General features: G+C 42.2%; 1 protein-coding gene across 2 annotated transcripts in view; it reads left to right on the top strand.

The window, feature by feature from the left end:
• Positions 1-453: 453 nt before the first annotated feature.
• Positions 454-23957, top strand: part of prr12b (proline rich 12b) — a 40088-nt gene continuing 16584 nt past the window's right edge. Inside the window, exons 1-7 of one of the 2 annotated variants that reach the window (XM_054759089.1) lie at positions 454-1012; positions 5799-5950; positions 6278-6439; positions 7973-12348; positions 13581-13787; positions 17530-17604; positions 21836-22637. In XM_054759089.1, the coding sequence (XP_054615064.1) occupies positions 927-1012; positions 5799-5950; positions 6278-6439; positions 7973-12348; positions 13581-13787; positions 17530-17604; positions 21836-22637 (5860 nt within the window). In that variant the 5' untranslated portion in view covers positions 454-926. Of the gene's footprint in view, positions 1013-5798; positions 5951-6277; positions 6440-7933; positions 12349-13580; positions 13788-17529; positions 17605-21835; positions 22638-23957 lie in introns of both variants that reach the window. The other variant, XM_054759088.1, reaches the window with a different exon arrangement.

The raw sequence follows: 23957 nt of genomic DNA, 5'->3' as shown, positions 1-23957 counted from the left end.
CAGTGTGGTAATATCAATAAATAAGTTTGCCCTTTTATTACATACAATTATTGGAGCAAAATATATCCAATAGTCCCCGCCTCCCGCCTGAGGTCTACTGGGATAGGCTCCAGCATACCCCCACGACCCTTACGAGGATAAGCGGCATAGAAAATGAATGGATGGATGGAAATCTAATCGTGAAAAATAAACAAAAGCAAAAAATGCTATTGGCTCTCATTCAGACGCTGCTTTTTGCCCTCAAAGCCCTCCTAGGGTCTTAAAGAATATACCAATACGACAATATCAACAATGTGAACACAACACAAAACACATTTGTGAAAATAAACGGACAGGCACTGAGAAATATCAATCTGATACTGCCCTCGGTATCCACACAACCGATATTGGTATCTACCCGCCCACCCCTCATTTCATTGTACTTAACTTGTCGGGCTGGTACAGACACACGCACCTGACGGCAGACAGACGTCAGTGCGCCATTCGTCTGCACGTTCTGCACGTGTTTGTCGTTACAACGGCAGACCATTGGTCATAAAAAAAATCACTCCAGCCACAATTTGTCCTCATGACAAATGATGTGTCTGAGCGAGAATGGGTGGGTTGAGAGAGAAGATGGCGTCTTGAGAAGAGCTAAAATTTGAGTGTGTCTTTTTTTTAGTGAGGAGTGAGCGCTCCTGCTTATTGGTGCTGCTGAGGAACGTGGGAGACAATAGACAGTGAAACACAGGAGGAGGAGGGAAGAGGTGTTCCTGACTGCTGTGACCTCCTCCTCCTCCTCCATCCATTCCTCTATTCCTCCCAGTCTAGCGGAGAAATAAACAGAAGCGAGCGCGCTGAAGGAAGGCATTCCTCCTCTCTCCCATCCTCCGCCTCCTCCCCCTTGCACTATCTGCCCATCTTCATCCAGCCTGCCCTTTTCTTTCATGGAGAGGAATTATCCTGCAGCTGCTGGCTTCGGAGATCTCGGCTCCGGGACCGGATGGAGTTACGACAGATCGGCCAAAGCAAGGTAAAACCCCCTCCTCCTCTCTTGCACGCCTCTGCATCGAGCCTGCACCGTGCTTGCATGGCCGGTAAGTCTCACGTACAGTCAGTCGTACTGTCATCGGGGGGGCTGCCAGGAGGAGGCGTCTCTAAAATGCAAGGTTAATAGTGACACAAGAGAGGGATTTAAATGATAATAATACTATGGAGGTGTGTGTTATTTAAAAAAGAACATCTGGGCACCCATCAGGGCTGCATTGTTATCCATCACCGCTGCAGCTTTGTCCACAAATGCATGACAGGCACTGCTAACTGACGGCAAATTGTAACCAATGCGCATTAATGCATTTCATAACAATAAAAAATTTTGTTGATTCGTTGTTTTTTTTTTCTTTCCACTGACAGACCTATTAATTGTTCTTATTAGTAAACGGCGCTAATGCAATCATGTCACGTGACTGACCAACGCACCGTCGCCGGATTAAACGTCAGCGAGACGCTAGCTAATTAATTAGCAGGGAAGCTAACGTAGACTTTAATGCCGATGTAAACCTTTACGACGACGGTCTGCTACCCGCCAGTAAATGATTAATAGTCGAGCGGGTTTTTTCCCCCCTCTTCACGCCAATGCAGGTAGCTGTGTGTCGGAATGAAGTACGGCCCCGGAAGCCATGCTAAAGCCTGCTAACGGTCGTTAGCTTCATTTTCACGTGAGCGGTCGCCATGACAACCACGTCACTCCTTCATGGTCGGTGTGCTTGAACACTGCCGCTCCATGATCTTTTTAGTGACACAGGAACCATAACCGAATGATAATTACATTGATACTGTATGTGATATAGTACTTTAGGGCATTAAGTTGCAACATTATTAAGGATTATTATTATTATTGGTGTATTATTATGAAGAGGATTATTTTTGGTGGCAGAGCTAAGTCTCGAAAGTCTCCCAAGGTTATTAAATCCTCATTGCTAATTGTACTTATTTGCAAAGTTTATAAAATTGTAAAAAGAAAATATTAAATAGCCCAACTCATACAGTAGTGTGAAAAAGTTTTTGCCCCCTACCTGATTTTTTTTTTCTGCATGTTTGTCACACTTAAATGTTTCAGATCATTAAACAAATGTAAATATTAGTCAATGACAACACAACTAAACACAAAATGCAGTTTTTAAATGAAACTTTTTATTATTAAGGGAGAAAAAAAATCCAAACCTACATGGTCCTGTGTGAAAAAGTGATTGCCCCCTAAACCTAATAAATGGTTGGGCCACCCTTAGCAGCAACAACTGCAGTCAAGCGTTTGGGATAACTTGCAATGAGTCTGTGGAGGAATTTTGGCCCACTCATCTTTGCAGAATTGTTGTAATTCAGCCACATTGGAGGATTTTCAAGCATGAACGGCCTTTTTAAGGTCATGCCACAGCATCTCAATAGGATTCAGGTCAGGACTTTGACTAGGCCACTCCAAAGTATTCATTTTGTTTTTCTTCAGCCATTCAGAGGTGGACTTGCTGGTGTGTTTTGGATCATTGTCCTGCTGCAGAACCCAAGTTGGTTTCAGCTTGAGGTCATCAACAGATGGCCGGACATTCTCCTTCAGGATTTTTTGGTAGACAAAAGAATTCATGGTTCCATTTATCACAGCAAGTCTTCCAGGTCCTGAAGCAGCAAAACAGCCCCAGACCATCACACTACCACCACCATATTTTACTGTTGGTATGATGTTCTTTTTCTGAAATGCAGCATGACTTTTACACCAGATGTAATGGGACACACACCTTCCAAAAAGTTCAACGTTTGTCTCGTCAGACCACAGAGTATTTTCCCAAAGGTCTTGGGGATCAGATGTTTACTGACAAAAGACAAGCCTTAAAGGGATAGTTTGCATTTTTTGACATGAAGTTGTATGGCATCCCCGTCAGCATTGTACTATATCAACAGTGACTTACCCTCCCCCCAATTGGTCCCGCGAGTCCAGTTCTTGTCGTAAGAAAAATAAATAAATAAATAAATAGATTTTTTAAAAAGTAAATAATTACATCATATTTTATGTTAAAATATATACATTTTGAAAATATGGGCCATTATTTTATTCAAAAAATAATATACAATTAGAAATCCCCCAGTTTTTCCATGTTTAAGTTGTCCCGCTTTGTTGCACGGTCCTTGAACGCACCATCTAACTTTCTCCCATGCTGTGCAGATAGACTAATACTGTGTTTTCCCCGTTTTTCACCGCATATTTGGTCCCAAATGTTGATACTATGTGGAAAATGCATAAAGGTAAGATTTGATTACCTTATTGAGCGCTAATGTGCATATTTGTGTGGTGCACCTCCCTGAAAAACAAACTCCAGGCTTGTACTGGTGGATGGTGGGTCGTTATTCATTTAGTGCTTTTAATTTAATGTTGTTCCTGTCATAGTTTTACACAATACATAATAAATGAGATCGCTATAATGTACGTATGTTTTACTGATGTGTTGATGACAAGCTAGTGCGCTACTAATGCTAGCGCTGCTAGCTCTGCTGCCACGGTCACGCTAAGCTACAGAGAATGCACGACAATCGTCTTGCCGGCAGCGCAGGCTCTCGCGTTGCTTAAGAGACGGGCTGTCAACCGGTTGCTATTCTTGTGATACCTGAAACTCTAACGAACTCACTACCAACCAAAAGCAACGCCACCCTAAAGCAACCACTAAGTTGAACTCATTCATTGTCTTTCATCATCCAAATGATAAGCTAATGAGATACAACCTCTATCATGACTGTCGATGCCATTTTGCATGGCCGGTTGCTTGGTGGTGGATATTTTTATCCTCCGTCATGAGCAGTGTCATCTGCTGTGTTGACTGTGGCGCCTTGTAAATACAGATGGTCTCTCATTGGCTGTCAACACTACATACAACAGTGGCGACCGGTACATTTTTTCCTCAGTTTTCCCTTGTTTTTAAAAAAAGTTTTGTCATCTAAAATGATAATACCAGAGGTATTGCCAACTACTCTCGTACTTAATCACTAATTTTTAGATATTCCATTCCTAACTTAGTGTATATTAACATACTTGTAAGCGTTATAGTAGATGTACTAACATAAAAGTACTAATATGAGCCAACAGTACAAACATATGATGTTTTACAAAGTATAGGAAGAAGAATACTGAACCACAGTGTCTGATTAAAGTATCCCGTACCTTATTGCTGAATAAGGTACGTATTTATCGTAATAATACGTATTTATCTGATATTATACAAGTTCATGCCAAGTGTGCTTAAGGCAGGGTGTCCAAAGGGCGGCCCCGGGGGGCTTTTGTGGCCCACAGCTGTTTTTTTTTTTTTTATTGCCCTGAGATATTCTAAAAAAGTAACTGAACAAGAAAACTTAAAAAAAAAACAACAACAACAGTCAAAAACGGAAAACTCTACAGTCGTTTTATAAAAATAAAGTCAAAATATTGAGAGAAAAAAGTTGTAATTTAACAAGAAGAAGTCGTGATTTAACGAGAACGGCGTGGTGTTATGAGTAGGGCCGAATGTTTTAGTAAGCGAGCATTATTTGTATATGTATTGGTTATGTATTTATTAATATCCATATGCTTTATTTATGTGACTGTAATAGCTATGTACATTATACATTTTTGTTTTTGTCCGCTATTACAAAAAGTGGTCAATATTGAATACAGGAAGTGAACGAATTAGTCGAACCGTAGTTGCTGTAAAACAGAGAAGGGGTAGGATTGGATAAGCTCCCAGCAAAACAAGTAGTTGCTTACGTCTTGAAAATGTATTTCATAATCAGTTGCAAAGCAGAGCCTGCAGACGTTTGAGTAAAAAAACAAACCAAAAACCCAACAGATTACTGTCATGGCTGCTGCTCCTTTGCAGATCAGATGATACTTTGTTGCATGTGTGAATTGCTGCTGTTTAGTTGGTCACAAGGTGACCTAGCAGGTAGCATGTTGGCCTCACAGTCAGGGGTTTGTATCTCTGGTGGAACATTTCCCTGTGGAGTCTGCATGTTCTCCCCGTGTGTGGGTTCTCTCCGGGTACTCCGGCTTCCTCCCACATTCCAAAAATATGCATGCTAGGTTAACATATTTGCATATTTGTCAGGCACATCTTTTGAGTGTCAAGTTGCTGTGTGATGAATTTAGTGCTGTTAGTAAAGTGTTCCTTGAAAGACACCATGAGTCAGACTGATATGTTGTACTGTAACAAAAAATGACGACCTGCGATTTTCATTGGGTTGACAAGCTTGTGGTGAGCGCACTCACCCACAGATAGCTCGTGATTGGCTCCTGACAAAGAAAGAGCTCCTGTTTCCTCACTGACTCGCGAGCAGCACAGTATTTAAACAATTAATAGTAGTTCTGAAGTAAAGGAGATGTCACGGATTTTGAATTTAGCCATCAATTAGCTACACCGTTGTATAAGACACAGGGTTCAAAGTTGAAGAAAAATGGAGTGGCTTATACACGGGAAATTACAGCACATTATTCGCAAATAAGTTTGTTGTCCTGTGTCTGTATTCTCATTATAATAACGAGCAACCAATTAAAGGTCAAATTACAAAATCATTCAATGATCTCAAAAATGTTCAAGTAAAAAGTAATGGTATCAGTGCTATCAGTGTTGGCATTACTGGCCCTTGTGGACAGTTTTCTTATATTTGCTCGGGCATGATGGTGTCAGAACGACACCATAAAGCCACAATCAATGTTACCAGATATGCAGACAACTCAAATGAATCCACTGGATAACCGAACCACAATCAAAGAGTGTAACTTCATGATAATTCTGTGTCCTTAGCCTCATGTACGGGAGTGCCAGGTTGTCCCATCCCGACTCAGAGCTGCTCCACCGGCAAGCCTACGGCACCTCTCACCCACTCCAGGGCTATGCAACCAACCACCACCCGGGAAGCTCCAGGCACGGTGGGTCTTGGGGCGCACCCACACTTGGTAAGGAAAAGGAGATCTTTTTAGAAATAAAAAGTAAAAAAAGGACCCAATGCTGGTGTTCAGTGTGAGTGCCTTGGAATGAGGTGTGCATGTACCTTCTGGTATGGAACAGACACACGCCCTCATCATTTGACACATGGCACATGGTAGCATTGTTTAGAATGAAACGTCAAATAATAATGATAGTTAAGTTTAATTTCGAACACGCTTAGCAAAGATTTATTAACTAAATGCATCCAGGATGGGACAGACGCTGTGTTTTTTATGAAATAACAATAAATGAATGTATACTCTATGTAAAACATGATGAATGGGGTTTGTTGCCAGGCCTCTCAGGGCTGTTTGATGCCAGCCTCCACCACTCGGGCCCCTCAGGTCCTGATCCATCCGTCATGAACCTGATTTCTGCTTTGGATTCCCGGGGTCCTCAGCCCCCACCCTCTGCTTCTTCCCTCCTCACACAGTTCCGCACTCCCTCTTGGCAGACTGGTAAGTGTCAACTTAGACGAATCCTAGTTTTATACAAACACAACAGCCACAGTGGAACCTGTTTAAGTCCACATCCCTCAGATTGGCTGACTCACGTCAACATAAGCGCGTGCCGACATAGCTGAAAATAGGCATTTTTTTGCACATTCACTTGTGGATTTTGCCGGAAACATAAGGAGAATAAGTGATAAAGAATTTTTAAACCTGCTGCCCCTCCCACTTCATTGTTTGTTTGTATTGATTTGACATAACTACTGTAATTTCCGATGTATAAGACGCACCGGATCATAAACAGCACATGTCCACATCATAAAATGGCAAATTGTGCTGTGCACAAGTCCGTGAGGACCAGGCAGCTCGTCAACCGATTGGAAATTGCAGGAGGTAATTACGCAATATAACAGTCTGACTCACGGTGTCATCTTACAAAGAGCGCTAAACTCATCACACAGCAACTTAACACTCAAAAGGTAGCTAGGAAATATAAACTACAACACGAGTTTAAAATAAAAAAACAACAATTTTAACGTTTTTCCATGATGCATTTCGTCCGAGCAAAGCATTTAATTGGAGGACAAGCAGCATAGAAAATGGATGGATGGATGCCGAGGCGCTGCAATACTGCCAGAGTCAGAGGAGCCCAGAGGGAGGATGACATCATTGCAGTGCCCCGATAGGTACCAATGAAATGCTTTGCTTGGACAAAATACATTATGGGAAAAAGTTACGTTTTTTTACATTTTAAACTCATACTGGTACTTGTGTTATATATTTCCGAGCTATGTTTTGAGTGTTAAGTTGCTGTGTGATGAATTTATCGTTTTTTTTGCACAATGACATCGTGAGTCAGACTAATATTGAGTAACGACCTCCTGCAATTTCCAGTGGGTTGACAAGCTCGTTGTGAGTTCACTGATAGCTCGTGATTGGCTCCTGCCAAAGAAAGAGCTACGGTTTCCTCACTGACTGGCGAGCGGCGCAGTATTTAAACAATTAGTAGTACTTCTGAAGTAAAGGTGATGTCACGTGATTAGAACTTAGCCATAAATTAGTCGCACCAAAGCCGCAGGGATGAAAGTTTAAGAAAACAGTAGTGGCTTATACACCGGAAATTACGGTAATGAATCTGCTTTTCCAAAAACACGCAAGTGATTATGATTAAGTTAACTATGCTAAAACGCATGTCGACATAAACTGACTTTTCATTTAAATTATCCCTTTGATTATCAAATTTTATGTCGACAAAAGCTTGATTGGCTGACATAGATGGCTTGTCAACATAAACAAGGTTGACTTGAACAGGTTCCACTGTAGTATTGAAATACTAGAATACAAATAATAAATTGATCTAAAAATAATGAAAATGTACATTGTTTACAATTCTTAACTTGTTGAATCTGAGCTGTGATTCATATTGTGTCCTGTTACAATGCATGCACTTATGTTTTAAATGGAGGTAACACTATCCATTTAATGTTGATCTGTGTCCTGTAGCAATGCATACACCGGCCCCAACGGAGCTCTTTATTTCAGGGGCTATTCCGGGTTCCAGCTCCTTCCCTTCCTCCTCAGCCCTTTCTGCATACCAGCATCCTGGTTCCTTCTCTGGACGCTCTTTCACTCCTTCACTATCCCTCCAGGACACATCCACCTTTAGTCCATCTTCCAATGGTTTGTTGTCCCCCCATGATCCCCTGCTGCACATTAAACCACCCTCCCAGTCCAGCTTGGGATTTGATCGCCTGCTATCTTCCCAGAGTGCCGCATACCGGAGCTCCCAGGAGCTACCAGCACCTCCTCAAAACCATGCCCCATCCACCTCCTCCAGTTGCCACCTGCCACCTCCCCAGTTTAACCTGCTGTCCTCCCAACTCCACAACCAGTCCTCCCAGCTCTATAATGCCTCTATGTTCTCCTCCAAGCCAGCCCTGATACCCACAACTCCCCCTCAGCCATTGCCTCCTCATGACAGGGCAGGTCCCAGACAGGACAGTGTTATCAAGCATTATCAACGTTCATCCCAAGCCCAGTCCACAGCAGCGCCAATACAGCAATATATCAGATGCGGTGGGTCAGTGGGCTATCAGCAAATACCAAGTCAACACCGGCATGCTGGTGTGTCATGTAGTCCTTTGGGGGAACAGAGCCCACCCTCAGACCCCAAACCCTCACAGCAGTCCGAATCGCAAACATACCAACCTATTATTCAAACATCGTACACTTCTTCTTCCTCCAGCTTGGCCTCCACCTCATCTGGTAGTAAGGAAACCAAGAGCTCCACTAGTGGCTACTCTTCATCAAACTCAGCATCATCCTCTTCCCGAGCCCCACACACTCCACCACCACTGGCCTCATCCACCTCCTCTTCATCCTCATCAAACCCCAAGGTTCGCAGTGACTCTTTGTGTGCTCCCTCTCGTCAGCAGCCCCCACCTCCACCAGCACCACCTCCTTTACCAGTGGTGTCATCCACCCAGCCAACATCCAAAACTTGTCTCTCCACATATAGTTCTCCACCCACAGCCAAATCCAGCACAGGCCTACAAGGCCAGAACCCCCAACAGCAACAAGGCCAGTCCTACTCTCCCAACCAGCCAGCAACCACTCACATGACTCAGTCTTATGGAGCCTTTAGTTCACCAAATACACATGACATGAGCTCCGGAGCAGCGAGAAATGGAGGGAAAGCTTTCACTGAATTAAGCTCAGATGGACGCTCATTTTCAGCAGAGATAGTCTTTGGGGACTCAAACTTTAGCTCAACCTCTCTGAGAAGAACAGACAGTCCTTCTTTGGGGTATGGCAGCAATGCAGGATCAACAGGAAGCGGGGCTTCAGGAGTTGCCACATTTGATACTGGACTTGGATCTGCAGGTTCAGGAAGTGGGGTTGCCAGTGTTGGTAGTGGAGGCAGCAGTTCATACCACTTGAATGAGTCTAGTCCCTCACCTACTAACAATTCTGCTATCACCCATCCTGGGTTGCACTCTCCTGCTTCTGCTCGACCTGCACAATCTCCTGGAGGCTCAGGGGCCAGCAAATACTTGCCCCCCATGCTTTCACCCAATTTTATGGCATCTTCACAAGGTTTCACTGAACCTCAACAAGCACAGAACCAGCAGTCGTACCACTCAACCCCACCTAAACCAAAAACACAGACCAACATCCTTGGGGTTGAGCGCTCCCAAGAAGAGGAAGAAGAAGATGATTTCCTCATCCAACAATTACTACACACACAGAGTTCAACTTCTCATTCGGCCCGGAATCACCCACCACCGCAGCAAATACCACAACAGCTCGCACTGACTGGGGATACGGATACCAAGGGACTGACTTATGACATAAATAAGATCTCAGAGGAACGTTTTCACCTTCACAGTGTAATTCGTACAAACAGCACTACTAGCGTTTCAGGCCCTGGAGCATCAATTACTGATGGAACCAGTAGTTTGAATAGTCAGTTGGAAATATCACAGACAAAGCAACAGCACACCAATTCAGAGTTGAAAATATCAAAGCCTACTTCTGAAGGTGCAGAAAGAGTCGCTGACTCTGTTTCTCTCTCCCATACTATGCAGTGTCAACAATCAGAACATGACTCTCTGGGTTCTGTGGGCCATTATGGAAGAGGGGATCCCTTCGTACAGCACCCACATTCCCACCCTATCCCACATGTGTCACCCCATTCTCAACAACGTCAGCAGTCTCACCTTTCTCAGCACACACAACCCGCCCATCGTTCTCAGCAAAACCACTCTCATCAACCGCATCCTCATCACATGGAGCCTTCAGATAGACCAGATAGTTCCTACATGTGCAATACACCAGATGCGCAGCAAGCTAGACAAAACCAAGTTTCGCACCCAATGATGAATTCACCACCAAACTGCCCTCAGCAAACTCACATGCTGCAGTCTGCCATGTCCCATAACTCACAGACTAAAATGGAGCCCCAGCGAGCCCCACAACAGCATCCCTTGAGTCAACATGGCATCATGGAATCCGCTAGAGGAGCAGTGCCCACAGGGGTAGATTCGCAGTCGTCCCAGCTGCAACTCCAGCTACAGAATCAGAGTTTGGATACACGGTATAGCCTAGTCGCGCCAACAGATCAAAGTCAACTCAGGCAGAACTCGGTGTCCCCACTAGGTATGTTGGACCAGTCTCTTTCACAGCCAAGAAACAGTGACAGTGGAGGATCTCTAGATAGAACCAGCATAAGGACCGGTGCTATTACAGGAGGAGATGCTATTGTCGGAGAAAGACATAGGCAGCAGCTCAGTCTGTCATCCCATCACCATCGCCAACCAACAGCCCCAGAGCTTCAAAGCTTTCTCTCGGAACCAGATTTAGGCTTACCCACCACCTCACACATGAACCACCTCAACCAATCCCAGACTCACGCCCACCATCAACAGCAAGCACACAGTCAGCATCAACTTTCCCACTCCCAGTTAACTCACCCACAGTCTCATCGGATGCCAGGAAATATGGGAACTCCCCAACAACAGTCCCAACCAAGGGAGACAGAGAACCATCTGTCCCACACTCACAGACTCAAGCCACACCAGTTTGACACTGTAAGCCCAGGTGGTGAACCGAGACAGAATCAAAGTCAGCAACAGGAGCAGTTTACATCTTTAACATCAATCTGCTTTTCAGACTCTCTGTTAAATGATGAAGATCGGTCTTTCTTTCCAGGAATGGAGGATATGTTTTGCTCAGCAAATTACAAGTCGAGTTGTGCAGGGGTTTCTGTGGCTGGACAGCCTGCCCAAGACAGCGTTACACAAGCTCGGGCACAAGATGGCATGGATATCCTTAAAACAGGAGGTGCTGGAGAACGCTATGGTATGGTTGGTCATCATGGAGATCAAGGCTATGGACAATATTGTCACAACCTTTCTGGAACAGCAAGTGCAAATCTGCATTTAGATCTTGATTCGATGAAAACTCATCAGCTACCCTCAACTGTAAACACTGATCAGCTTGGTCTCATACAGTCCCAAACCTCTACTATGGGACTGAATTCAGCAGTTCAAGGGGGTGACTCAGTCAACAAGATGACAGGATCTGTGGGAGTTGGTGGAGGAAACAATACCGGTATGACTTCAGCTATCTTTTGTTCCTCCCGACCCAAGAAACTGCTGAAGACCAGCTCATTTTACCTGCTCAAACAGCGGCGTGAACCACAGCCTATGACCAAGAAAAACTATGTGCAAGAGTATGAATTTGAAGATGATGAGGATAAAGCTGACGCTCCAGCAGATATACGTCTAAACAGTCGACGCCTTCCTGACCTGCTCCCCGACTTGGTTTCTAGCTGTAGGAAGGCTGGTGGGTCATCAGCAGTCAGTGGGCTCAGTCCATTGATGGGTGACATGGACTTCTGCCACCCATCTAGCTACTCTTCCATTGGACATTCTCAACCACTTCTCCATCAGGATGGCCCAAAGAAAAGAGGGAGGAAACCAACAAAACCAAAACGTGAAGGCCCTCCTCGCCCTCGAGGTAGACCACGTATACGCCCTCTTCCAGAGCCCCCATATTGCCGGGGGCTGACGGGAGCTGGAGAAAGTAGGAGGGGCCGTGGTAGGGGTAGAGGTCGTGGTAAGAGGGAGGAAGGCCTCACGGAAATGCATCATGCTATGAACAAAGCACCTAACCTATATCAGCAGCATCCACAACAACACTTCAACCAACCGCAGCTACTCCAACAGCAGCCACATGAACATCACAGACAACTGATAGACCACCACCATATATCGCAACAGCAACAAGAGAATCTCTTGCACCATCATGTGACCTCCTCTCACCACCAACTGCATCATCAGCAACAGCAACCGAATTACCAACATCTGCATCAACCAGCCCAACAGCTGCAACATGATCCAGACAGCCCCATCAAGGTAAAGTGAAATAGATTGGACAATTGCTCTTTATCCGACATGCATATTATACAGTAAGAGTTTTCAAAATCTAACATGTTGGCCTCCCTCCAAGATATCCTAGTGTTACATCAAACTTCAAGGCCATTTTGAACAAGCTTTGTTTCCTTATTGTCAGTCCACATGTTTCTGCACTTGACGCTATGGCAATCCATTGTCAGAGGATAGAAAACCTGTTTATGACTTTCTAAATACGGTTTTTACCATTATTAGAGCCCTGTTGACATGAAGTAATACCCCTATAAGTCACCTTTACACTTTTCTTACCCAAAACAGTAGACGTAATAATAGAAAATAGGCCATCTCAGACATAAATAAGATAAGCTAGACTCACATGTTAGCATTGACAATGTAATTGCTGGTGGCTATTGTCTCATCAAAGTAATGTTACCGACACTGAGAATGTAGTGTGTAGAATACTACTCTCCTGCCGCTGTTTATGGTTAAAGAGAGACACACGATGCACTTTATTAACAAGCAGAGAACACATACAGTGAACATTCTCTGCACTGCTAACCTGCTGCTAGCACAAAGCTAACAGTCAACTCGAGCTAGCTGACTTCACACACGTCACTTCCCAGGCCCTGCTTCTTAAAGGCGCACACAAGTCACAGATACTATATTACACTTCATATCGTGTCTTTTGAATGCCATATATTTGTATTTTTGTTCATTTAGCCATTTTTATGCTTGAAAATGCTTAATTTAGGCTATGAATATGTGCAATTTGCTTAAATATGCATTTAAAAAAAATAGACCACATTCAAGCATGAAGCAGTGATCATTTATTAATTACTTCATTTTTGAAAAACCGCAATAGAGTGAGGGCGACATGTTCGACCCGCCATGTAGCGAGGGAAGACTGTATAAGATATTTGGGTAACTATGTATTTAAGTATACATGTTGGCCAAAGTGGTGTTAAGATGATAAAGGTTTTGAGTGGTGATGTGTTTCAGGTACCTTGGATAATTCATTTAAAGGAAGTAATGTTTCTTTTGTTCATTTATTCATTTTCTTGTGTTTTCTTTCTTTTTTTTTTTGGGGAGAATGACCAGAACAAGAATTTCATTGCATAGTATAACTACCTGTTTTACTGTGCATATGACAATAAAACTCTTGAATCTTGAATAAATTTAACAGCTGTTTTTATGTTGAAAGCCCTGTAAATGATCAAAATCAACTTATCCTTTAGATCACACTGCCTGGTTCTGCCATGCCACCATCACAATCCTTGCTGCGGACCGATTCACTGTCCAGCACTGATCACGTTCTGTCTGATGGATCAGTCGGTTCAGCGCCATCTCTGGGCCCCAGTCCTGGACCCAGTACCAACATGGACATGAGTAGAAATGAGCTAAACCAAACACCGGACAAGATGCACCATGAGAATCCTGGAGAGGTAAAGAGCTACTGCAAAGATAATTATATTTGTTAGAATTGCAGTTTAATGGCTAACTGTTTTCTTTTTTAATAACTGCTGGAGATACCTTTGTTTTGAAAAAGACGCCCATTTGTAGTCAATTCAATACCAAGTGAAAATGTGAATAACCCCAAGAGAATATGATTTCAATGCTCATTTGCCTGTGCAGATTTGAATGGGTTGGCACTGTGCGATGTGTGACCAAAGCTGAGCATTTTCTCATCTTCCCTGTCAAATTATACACAACAGCTTGAGGGCGAGTGCAGCAGCTTTTTCAGTGGGAGCAGCTAAATGACAAATAAATGGGTCTGGAGAAGGAATGTCTGGCGGAACAATGATTGAATAAAGACTTGAGATCTAAAAAAACCCCCCCAAAAACGATTACAAATCTCCAAAAATCATGAATCACACTATTGTGTTTCAATGGAATTCACTTTGTCAGGATATTTATCAGCTGTGATACTTCACACGTTCCAAAAAAATTCCTACATTTTCCGCGACAACGTTTGCATTAAAAACGGTTGGACAACAACTAAGTTCCACCGATTCAAATTATACCAACATGAAAACATTTAACTCCATCAGGAAATTCAAACTAATAATTTCCCACGTCCCAAATTTCCTTTTTCCATATAAACAATTCCCAATTTCTTCACACATTCAAACCATTCCAACCGTTCAAGCGATCTCATTACCTATTTTTGACATTCCAAAAAAAATTTCAAATTTTCCAGCTAGCCCTCAAATTCCCGCTTTTCTTGTACTTTCACATTTTCCGTAAAGCATTTCAGTTGAGCTTCAGCTCTTCAGCATTCACACGTAATTTATGCAAAAAATGTCTTCTCAGGTTATTATTCTTATTCTGTCCCTTTGTTGGACGTGCTACGCTGTCCACATTCCAAAAATTGCTGTTTTTCCTGGAATTTCACATTTTGAAGCCCCCAAATTCCCACTTTTCCTGCAATTTCACATTTTCCGCACAGAATTTCAATTGAGCTTCATCATTCACGCGTAATTTCTACAAAAACTGTTGTCTGTAGTCATTACAGTTATTGCTTTTTCAAAAATTGGTAATACAAAATTACAGTAGTTAATGAGGAACGACTATACCTAACCACTACTCATTAGTTCCTCAGTAACTACTCTACTCATTAGTTCCTTATTAGTTCTTCAGTAACTACTCTAAATATATGTGCCATAGTCATTAGTTCCTCATTAGTTCTTCATTAGTTCCTCAGTGACTACTCTAAATGTATGTGCCTTAGTTCCTCAGTAACTACTCTATTCATTAGTTCCTTATTAGTTCTTCAGTAACTACTCAAAATATATGTGCCATAGTTCCTCATTAGTTCTTCATTCGTTCCTCAGTAACTACTCTACTCAGTTCCTTATTAGTTCTTCAGCAACTACTCCAAATATATGTGCCATAGTCATTAGTTCTTCATTAGTTCCTCAGTAAGTACTCTACACATTAGTTCCTCATTAGTTCTTCAGTAACTACTCTAAATATATGTGCCATAGTCATTAGTTCCTCATTAGTTCTTCAGTAACTACTCTAAATATATGTGCCATAGTCATTAGTTCCTCATTAGTTCTTCATTAGTTCCTCAGTGACTACTCTAAATGTATGTGCCTTAGTTCCTCAGTAACTTATTCCTTATTAGTTCTTCAGTAACTACTCGAAATATATGTGCCATAGTCATTAGTTCCTCATTAGTTCTTCATTCGTTCCTCAGTAACTACTCTACTCATTAGTTCCTTATTAGTTCTTCAGTAACTACTCCTAATATATTTGCCATAGTCATTAGTTCTTCAATAGTTCCTCAGTAACTACTCTACACATTAGTTCCTCATTAGTTCTTCGGTAACTACTCAAAATACAGTATATGTGCCATAGTCATTAGTTCCTCATCAGTTCTTCATTAGTTCCTCAGTAACTGCTGTATATTTGAGTACCTTATTAGAAAGTGACACCCAAAAATGTATTAATTCATAAATGATTGCTGTTTCGTGGTTGACGATGGCCTATTATTAGTCATAAATATTGAAAGACAAGTCATATGTGGCATTCTGGTCACTAAGCGTCAATAATGTTCCATTGATGAGACATTACATTACCTCAACACTGCATGCAGTAAGCCTTGCTTGGCATGTCCGACATGACATAGTGAAAAAAAGTTCTCCCATTCCATGTGAAAGTGGTGCGTTTTTGGCTTCTTACTTTGTCCTTCTTCCCCACTCCATTTGAAACCCTTTCTTAATTTTAGAATGAATAAATTGGAGGCTAACTATTTTGCTCGGTAGCATGCTATACCGTCTCTTGTGTCCCTGCAGTGATCCTGTAGACTGTGCTTGACAGTTGTGCAATGTGATTTAAACAAAGATTAATAGGAGTGTAAAGGTGACTATAGGGGTGTTATTTCATGTCTACAGGGCTCTAATAAAACAAGTTTTCTGTGCTCTAACTATGAAAATATTCTATTTATTAATATTGAATCCTACTTCTCGGAAATTCACTTATCGCGGTCGGGGTCTGGAACCAAATAACCGCAGTAAATGAGGGAAGACTGCATTCTTATTCTGCCCTGTAGTTGGACATGCTATTCCGTCCACGTTTCTAAATCGACTGAAACTATTCCGACATCAGATGTTCAGGTCAATCAGGACATACGGTATATCTCCCAACACAACGCAAAGAATTCTCTCTCATATTTTTCATAATTTCACATTTTCCGTGACAAAATTTCTATTAAATGAATGAATCATTTTGGACAAAAGTTCCACATTTCCCAAACCAGTGCAACAGCCAAACCTTCAGCTCAATCAAAACATTGAAGCTATCTATTTTCCACATTCTAAAAAGTTTTCTCCAAATTCCGCATTTTCAGAAGACAAATGCCCTTTGATCTTAAGAATTTGAACTACTTTCACATTTCTCACCCGATTCAAACCATTCATAACACTCCATCTATTTATTTTCATCCTTCAAAAAATTCACAGTTTTCCAGGCATTCCACATTTTCTTGCCCAAAAATTCCCATCGAAATGAATCACTTTCCCACATTTCTCAAACCATTCCAGCATTGAAACATTCAGGCTTTTTTCCACAGTCCACATTATCCTCACAGCACTTCACTTCAGCTTTAGCTCTTCAGCATTCACATGCAATTTCTACAGAAATTTTCCTTCTCCAGTTTAGCATCATCCCTAAAATGGACGCAACACGTGTTGTGAACATGGCATGGATATTAAATCTGACATGTACAGTATATTCTGGCTGTGAATATATTATATTCTGACCGCCTTCTGTTTGCAAAGCAAGTCCAACTGCTATACAGTTCTGTGAACATGTATTTGCAGATATTCTTATCGTGGCGACTCGGTTACCATGGTTATATTGCTGATTTGCCGTCTATGCTACTGGGGGGACTTCAAGTCTGTAATTTTAGGACCATATAGCACACCTTTTAATAACTCAATAGCGTTTTTGTCAACCAAGTCATTAAACTGTCAGAGTACATCAGATTTCAATCAAATTTTAACATTATTTGATCACCAGGGTGGGTGATGTTAAATACAGTCCTGACATATTTCTTAACATAAAGGGAGCTGATGAATGTTGTGAGTTTCATCAGATGAAGTATATGGAACATGGGGGATATGTTTACCCACCTAACCCACCATAATGAATGTGATTTTGATGTGGTTTGTTTCAATGCAGATAACATGGAAGAAAGAAATGGAAGATCAGTTGAACCCTGAAGGCTGGGGCACGATGCAGAAACTCTGCAGCTCTGTAAGTTGTGTTATAAAAAAAAAAAAAATCAACAAAGCCGAAGCTTTCGGAGCAAATCTTATTCAGCATCATCCGTTCTCCGTATTTCGTCTGACTGCTTTCACTTGAGAAAGAGCTGCTACATGTACTTCCGTGGGAAAAAAAAAAAAAGAAATCTAGCTATTTTAATTCTCCAGCCGTTATTCTTTTGATTATTATAGGTTTGGAGGGAGAGGGGGAAAAAAAAAGCAGGTTTTAGCTGACTGACAGCCAGTTCTCTGACTGACAAAAGAGGAAAGAGATCACTGTTACTAGGGCAGCCGTTGCCATGGTTACTGTATTTTCCACTGCAGGATCCTTGCTGCCACCTGCCGTCTCTTTAGCTTTACTGCTAATGTGAGAAGAAAAGTGAAATTCACATCGATGTTCACATTTTAAGTCATTAAACACACTCAAATCAATCCAACATGGGTCAACATATGCTCTATTAAATATATGTAAAGAAGCTTTGTGGTATGGATGACAAATGGTAATGGTTGAATTTATTTCAATTTTATTTGTTACAAGTCCACATGTCCGAAATGGAGTAGGAACATCGTAGTAGTAGTACATATGTTCACTTCCTGTATTCAACTTGCACTAATTCACTATTTACATTATTCTTCCATACAATCAAAGCGGTTATTATCATTCTTCTTCTTACTGTTATTATTTTGTAACAAAACAAGCAAAACGGTTCTCCACTTTTGCCCTGTTGTTCCCCTGGATCCACTTCCAGGTCTTCCTGTCCTGCCGTCTTTAGTGTTGTACTGTGAGTGTCATTGAATGGAGGTACATGGGTTCCTAATTCCAGTACTTTTGTTGAGCAACGATTATATCGAATGTTACTGAATGTACGCCTTGTAAGTGCACGGTTCTTTCTTTGTAGGGTTGTATCCTCCATTTTCCTTGTTGTCATGGTAATATGATCTTTAATATGCATCGAGATCGCTGATATCTTTGACAAAAAGCACTCTTGCGTCTATTGGTCCTCCATTTAGCTTGATGTAGATTTTGCCGTTGGTGCTTTGTATCGTTCTCTGCTTCCTTAAGTCTCGTGCTTTCTTGGCGATGTCAGCATTGCGTTTTGTCAGGTGCTCATTCATGTAGACGTTTGTACCTTTCAGCTTCTTTCCCTGTTTCAGCAGTGCGGTTTTGAGTTCCCTGGTGAATTAAACCGATGATGACTGACGTGGTGTTGTTTCTACCATACTTTGGGATGCAAGTATCGATGGTGTCGATATCTACATCCACCTATTTTGATTGTAGGAGGTTGGCAATTTGTTGCTTTGTTGAAGAAACATCCATTCCATGTGGTTCTCCTCTGTTTTGGACTGCCCTGTCTTTTGACCTGGGTGTAATTCGGAGCCCACATAGTTTATTCCTGCATTCTGACCCATCTCATCAATTATATTTTTCATTTTCTCAGATATTTTCATTATCCTCTTTCTCATCCTTAAGAGTCGTGCGCAAGGCAGCATTGTTCTTTCAATAGTGCCTTGATATCATTCTGTAGAACCTTGATATCATTGCATAATGCTGTATTTTCTTCAATAGGGTTTTTAACCTCCTTAAGAGCAGTGCGGAAGGCAGCATCTTGTAGTACCTTGATATCTTCTCGTAGAGCCTTGATATCCTTGCTCAGTGCTTTATTTTCCTCCTTAAAGGTAGTTCGAATTTATTGACATGAAGTTGTATCTGCTGCTGACATCCCCATCAGCAGTGTAGTCCATTAACAGTTCTGGTCGGATTTTGGTGATGAAGAACGTAGTTCCGATTAGTTGCTGGGGACATTTAAGTAAAGAGTTTGGCTTCTCCAAACAATGTACGTTCAAAAGAGTAATTTTCATCACAAAAATGCGTTCTCAAAAAAATCAGACCTCACTAAACGCTCAGCGTTATATATGTCTTCCGCCGTATCCCTGCGCATTGTCGCCTGTGATTCATGTATATGGAAAAGCAGCCCGTGTTGATCGAGGACTCCTGCTAGTACCGGATCTTGCTAATATTGAAGATAAACTTACATAATTATCCGTGTAAATTAATGTAAATTTACCAGATATGTTTACCCTGGCTCCAACGAGTTCCCAAGCCGCTGCTTTTTTCTTTATATCTCTATATTTTTTTTTAGAAATGTCAAATAGCTCTGGGAAATCTGACACGGCAAGTCTAGCGTACTAATTAGCATCCTGTCCTCGTCTGGGTGACAGCGAACACTTTTCAACATTCTGGGATCGCGTCGCATGACACACACAAGCACAAACTTTAACACGCACAAATTTCGGGTGTTGCTTGGCTGGACGGTGACACTGATAATCGCCCTATCGCGCAGGTTCCATTGAAAATGAATGGAGTCGAGGCGATGTCGCCTCCCTCCCGTGTGTGGCGCCCATTAGACTACACTGCTGATGGGGACGTCATACGACTTCAAGTCAAAACATTTATAACATCAACCTGTGGTCTTTATACTCTTTTGCTGTGCTTTGGTCTGCAACAGCATGGAATTAATCACTACAATGCAACTAATGTTAGACGTGAATTTAATAATCATAACTAATTATGAACGTAAAGGCACATAAAATACAGAAACCAATAAGGGAATTAATTCAATATGAGGCTTATTACTGAGCCAAATGGACATATGAGCAAAAATAGCAAGAGACTATGCACCAAGCAAAAATGCACAGCAGCACAGAGCTAACATGATTAAACCTCACGTCTGTGCATTTAGGCACAGCATTAACATTTGTGAACGAGGACGAGGCGAAAGGGAGAATAGAAAACGTCTCTGTGCAGCGTCGGAGAAAGTCATACACCTAAGTCTCAATCTGCGTCACACATGGTGTGTTCAAGAATCACCCAGCAAAGCGGCCGCCACGTCGGAAGAAGACACATTGTTTGTGAATGCATAAATTTACTTACACGTGCAAAATTGGGGGCTTTCTACCATAGTCAGTGCATCCATTCAATAAACAAATGACAGGCTCATACATCACAGAAAACACACTACAGTAATTAGTCACAGCGCCACGTAAAAAGTCACCTAACGCACACAGAACAATAAACAACATCATGCTGTCACCTTTCTTCTGTACTGTACTACTTCCTGTGGCTGCTCACATGAGGCGTTCGGGCACATTACATAAATGTCAGTGTTCAGCACTAATGTAGTCAAGCCATTCTGATTGTAATTCACTTACCCCCTACGGCAATCTGCGGACCTTTGGACCCCACTTTGCGAACCCAGGGTGTATACTGTCGTATATTGTCCATAAATAACATGTTTATAGATCATTGAGAAACTCCTGGCTGCATGAACATCAAAGAGAAGTGAGAAATATCGATCCAGTCACACTAGTATCGATCTGATATTGCTACTACCGCCCTTGGTATCGACACCATTGTTATTTGAATTGTTTTGCCTACCCCTATATTGTTCACAAATCTGTCTAAATGTGTTAACGAGCACTTCTTTCTTCTTTTCTTCTCTTCCTTTGCCGAGATAATCCATCCACCTCACAGGCGTGGCATATCAACATGCTGATTAGACAGCATGATTATTGCACAGGTGTGCCTCAGGCTGGCTACAACAAAAGGCCAATTCAAAATGTGCAGTTTTTTATTAATTTTTTTTTTAAAGTAAAGCAGTACACAAAAATTACAAACATGACGGACGTAAAGGACAAGCAGCAAAAAAATTAATGAATGAACGAATTACAAATTTGATTTCCACGGGAGAACATTATATTTTGGTTAGATTTGGGTAAAGATGTGGGTACGGGAATTTATTGTCACCATTTGAGGCACTAAATATAACATAATGTCATCACCTGTCTGTTTCATATCATCCGTGGTGTGAAACTGGCCCTCGCCATGTTCGAAAAATAAAATCAATTATTAATGAGATATATTATTAGACACTACTTTCACGTTACACTAAGGTGCTTTGTCACCTATAACACAAAGCCAAGATTTGTATGTTTTGTTCAAATAGCACAGCACATATTGATCTACATTGGATTGCTCTTAGCATTTTTAATGTACAAAATGTATCAAAGTGGCACCCCCGTCCTCCAATTTTCCTGTGCGGCCCTCGGTGGAAAAGGTTTGGACACCCTTGCTCCAATGGTAGTCCGAGACCTTTGCCCCTATAATGTACATGTCAGAAATTACAAATCTATTTAAAGTGATTCAGGTTCTGTTCTGTTTTCAGGTTGATGAGAAGGCTTTTGACTTCAAACCTGGCTTCATGTCCTGTTTTTTGGACTTCCTGAAGACGGGAAAGAAACAGTCAGGCCTAGAATTGGGCGATGATGGATGTGAACAAGAAGCCGCGAACCCCTGTTCCTCTCAAAAAGGTGGGATCAGGCCCATCACCCCCACTCCACCACTCCCACAGACTCCACCACAGGGGACCTTCAGCGAAGAGAGAGGAAGCGAGGGGGCAGACCTCGCACTCGGTAGCTGTCCGAGTCCTTGTAAGCCTCTAGATGAGGAGTTGAAAGGGAACTTAGAGGTGCTGCCCTCCTTCTCCTCTGATGAGGAAGACTCAGTCAGCAAAAATCAGGACTTGCAAAAGAGCATCTCGTCCGCCATCTCTGCCCTCTATGACACTCCCCACTCTCTGGCTGCTGCCATGGCCTCCGCTATGGTCAAAGTACCATCCACCCTCTCTCCACCAACCCCACAGGAGCCACCACTCAGCCCCTTGCCTCCCCTCGCCTGCTCCACCACAATGCCTAACGGGGAAGAGGGAACGCTTGTATACAATCGCACTCCCGAGGAGAAGAACTTTGTCCCCTCACGGACCAAAGCAGAAGGGGACGAGGAGAGCGAAAGTGATCCACCGGGAGAACAGAATGAGGAGGAAGAGGTAGGAGGAGGTGAGACTGCACATGATAAGGAAACGAGGAGAGAGCCACAGGATTCACAGCAGGGAGCTCTGGAAGAACAGGAGGTCAAGGAAGAGGACGGAATGTCTGAACGGCAGAGGTTGGAGGCTTCGAAAACTGAAGGTAAATACCATTCCTAGAAAGATTGCATACTCTCATGTGAGTGAATACAGTCGAACCTGTTTAAGCTGGTCCCGTGTACTAAGTTGACCAAGTCATCATGTCCTTGTCCACCGTATTATTACTAAAAAGGGCCTGCTTATGTCGATATGTATTGACCATTGATCATCATGCACCCATTTATTTTAATTTTCTGAGTTTGTTTGCCACTGGAAAAAAAAAATTGCACATGTGTGAAAGCTTCATTGTCATTTTAGTCCAGACATTCAACGAAATTACCGCAGCAGCTCTGTTAGATAAGAATATAACATATACATATATGTCAACAAACTGCCGTAGGTTCAAAAATCCTTTATTATCATGCATTGTCCTTATCTATCTGGCCAAAGTCACAAGTAAATGTGCAAGCAGTGGCTAGTTTTGGTTATGTCGACAACCGCTCATGTCGACGTAGTCAGCCGAGGGTCGTTGACACTATGGTTTCCACGGTACAGTTGACCCTCGCCACATTGCAGCTCGAATTTTGCGGCTTCACTCTTATTGCGGTTTGATCAAAAATAATTTATATTATGTTTATGGCCTAATATTACTCAAAAATGTGCATATTTGAGCAAATTTTACACATTTCTTGCCTAAATTAAGCATTTGCGAGCATAAAGGCTACGTGATGCTGTGTACTATCCAGCACTGGTCACTAGTTGTCAGTAATGTTCCTGTAATGTTTGGTGTGGCACACACAATCAGACTCACCACCTCACAACAGGCACAATAATAATATGATATAATCATCATAATAATAATCATAATAATAACACGGGCTACTACAGGGGGTCACAAGACACTCAGTTTACGAGACGAGACGATACACAAGATAGGTAGGGTCTACGACAACGAGACGAGATTTTAACTTTACTTTTAAGAAAAGTACGATTAAAAAATATATGACAATATATTGCAATCTACTAAAATAATTTCTACTACGTTACACTCTTCTGCACTCTTCATATGCTACCGGCCCTGCCTCCACCCACCGAGACAAAAAGACTGTATGACTGACAAAAGGGCGCACTCCGTTCATGCCGCTGTTCTATGCAGCAAACCCGCCAAGCTGCTGAAACCAGTGCACAGAGTGAATCCTCGTCCTGCCTGTTCGGAGGCGGGAGGCTAGGAAAACAGATTTGCATACACTGAGGCCAGCATCATTTTCAAGTGCATGTTCATCAATTGTGTGATTAATTAATTCATTAATTATCGGCCAAGGCCTGAATGAGAAATCTTGTCACGTTTTAATATCGGGAGACCTTATGACACCACTATGGGCTA

This window comes from Dunckerocampus dactyliophorus, chromosome 18 (genome assembly GCF_027744805.1).
Source record: "Dunckerocampus dactyliophorus isolate RoL2022-P2 chromosome 18, RoL_Ddac_1.1, whole genome shotgun sequence".
NCBI classification, from domain to species: domain Eukaryota; kingdom Metazoa; phylum Chordata; class Actinopteri; order Syngnathiformes; family Syngnathidae; genus Dunckerocampus; species Dunckerocampus dactyliophorus.
The sequence above is the reverse complement of the archived record's forward strand: the minus strand, read 5'-3'. Positions and strand labels throughout refer to the sequence as shown.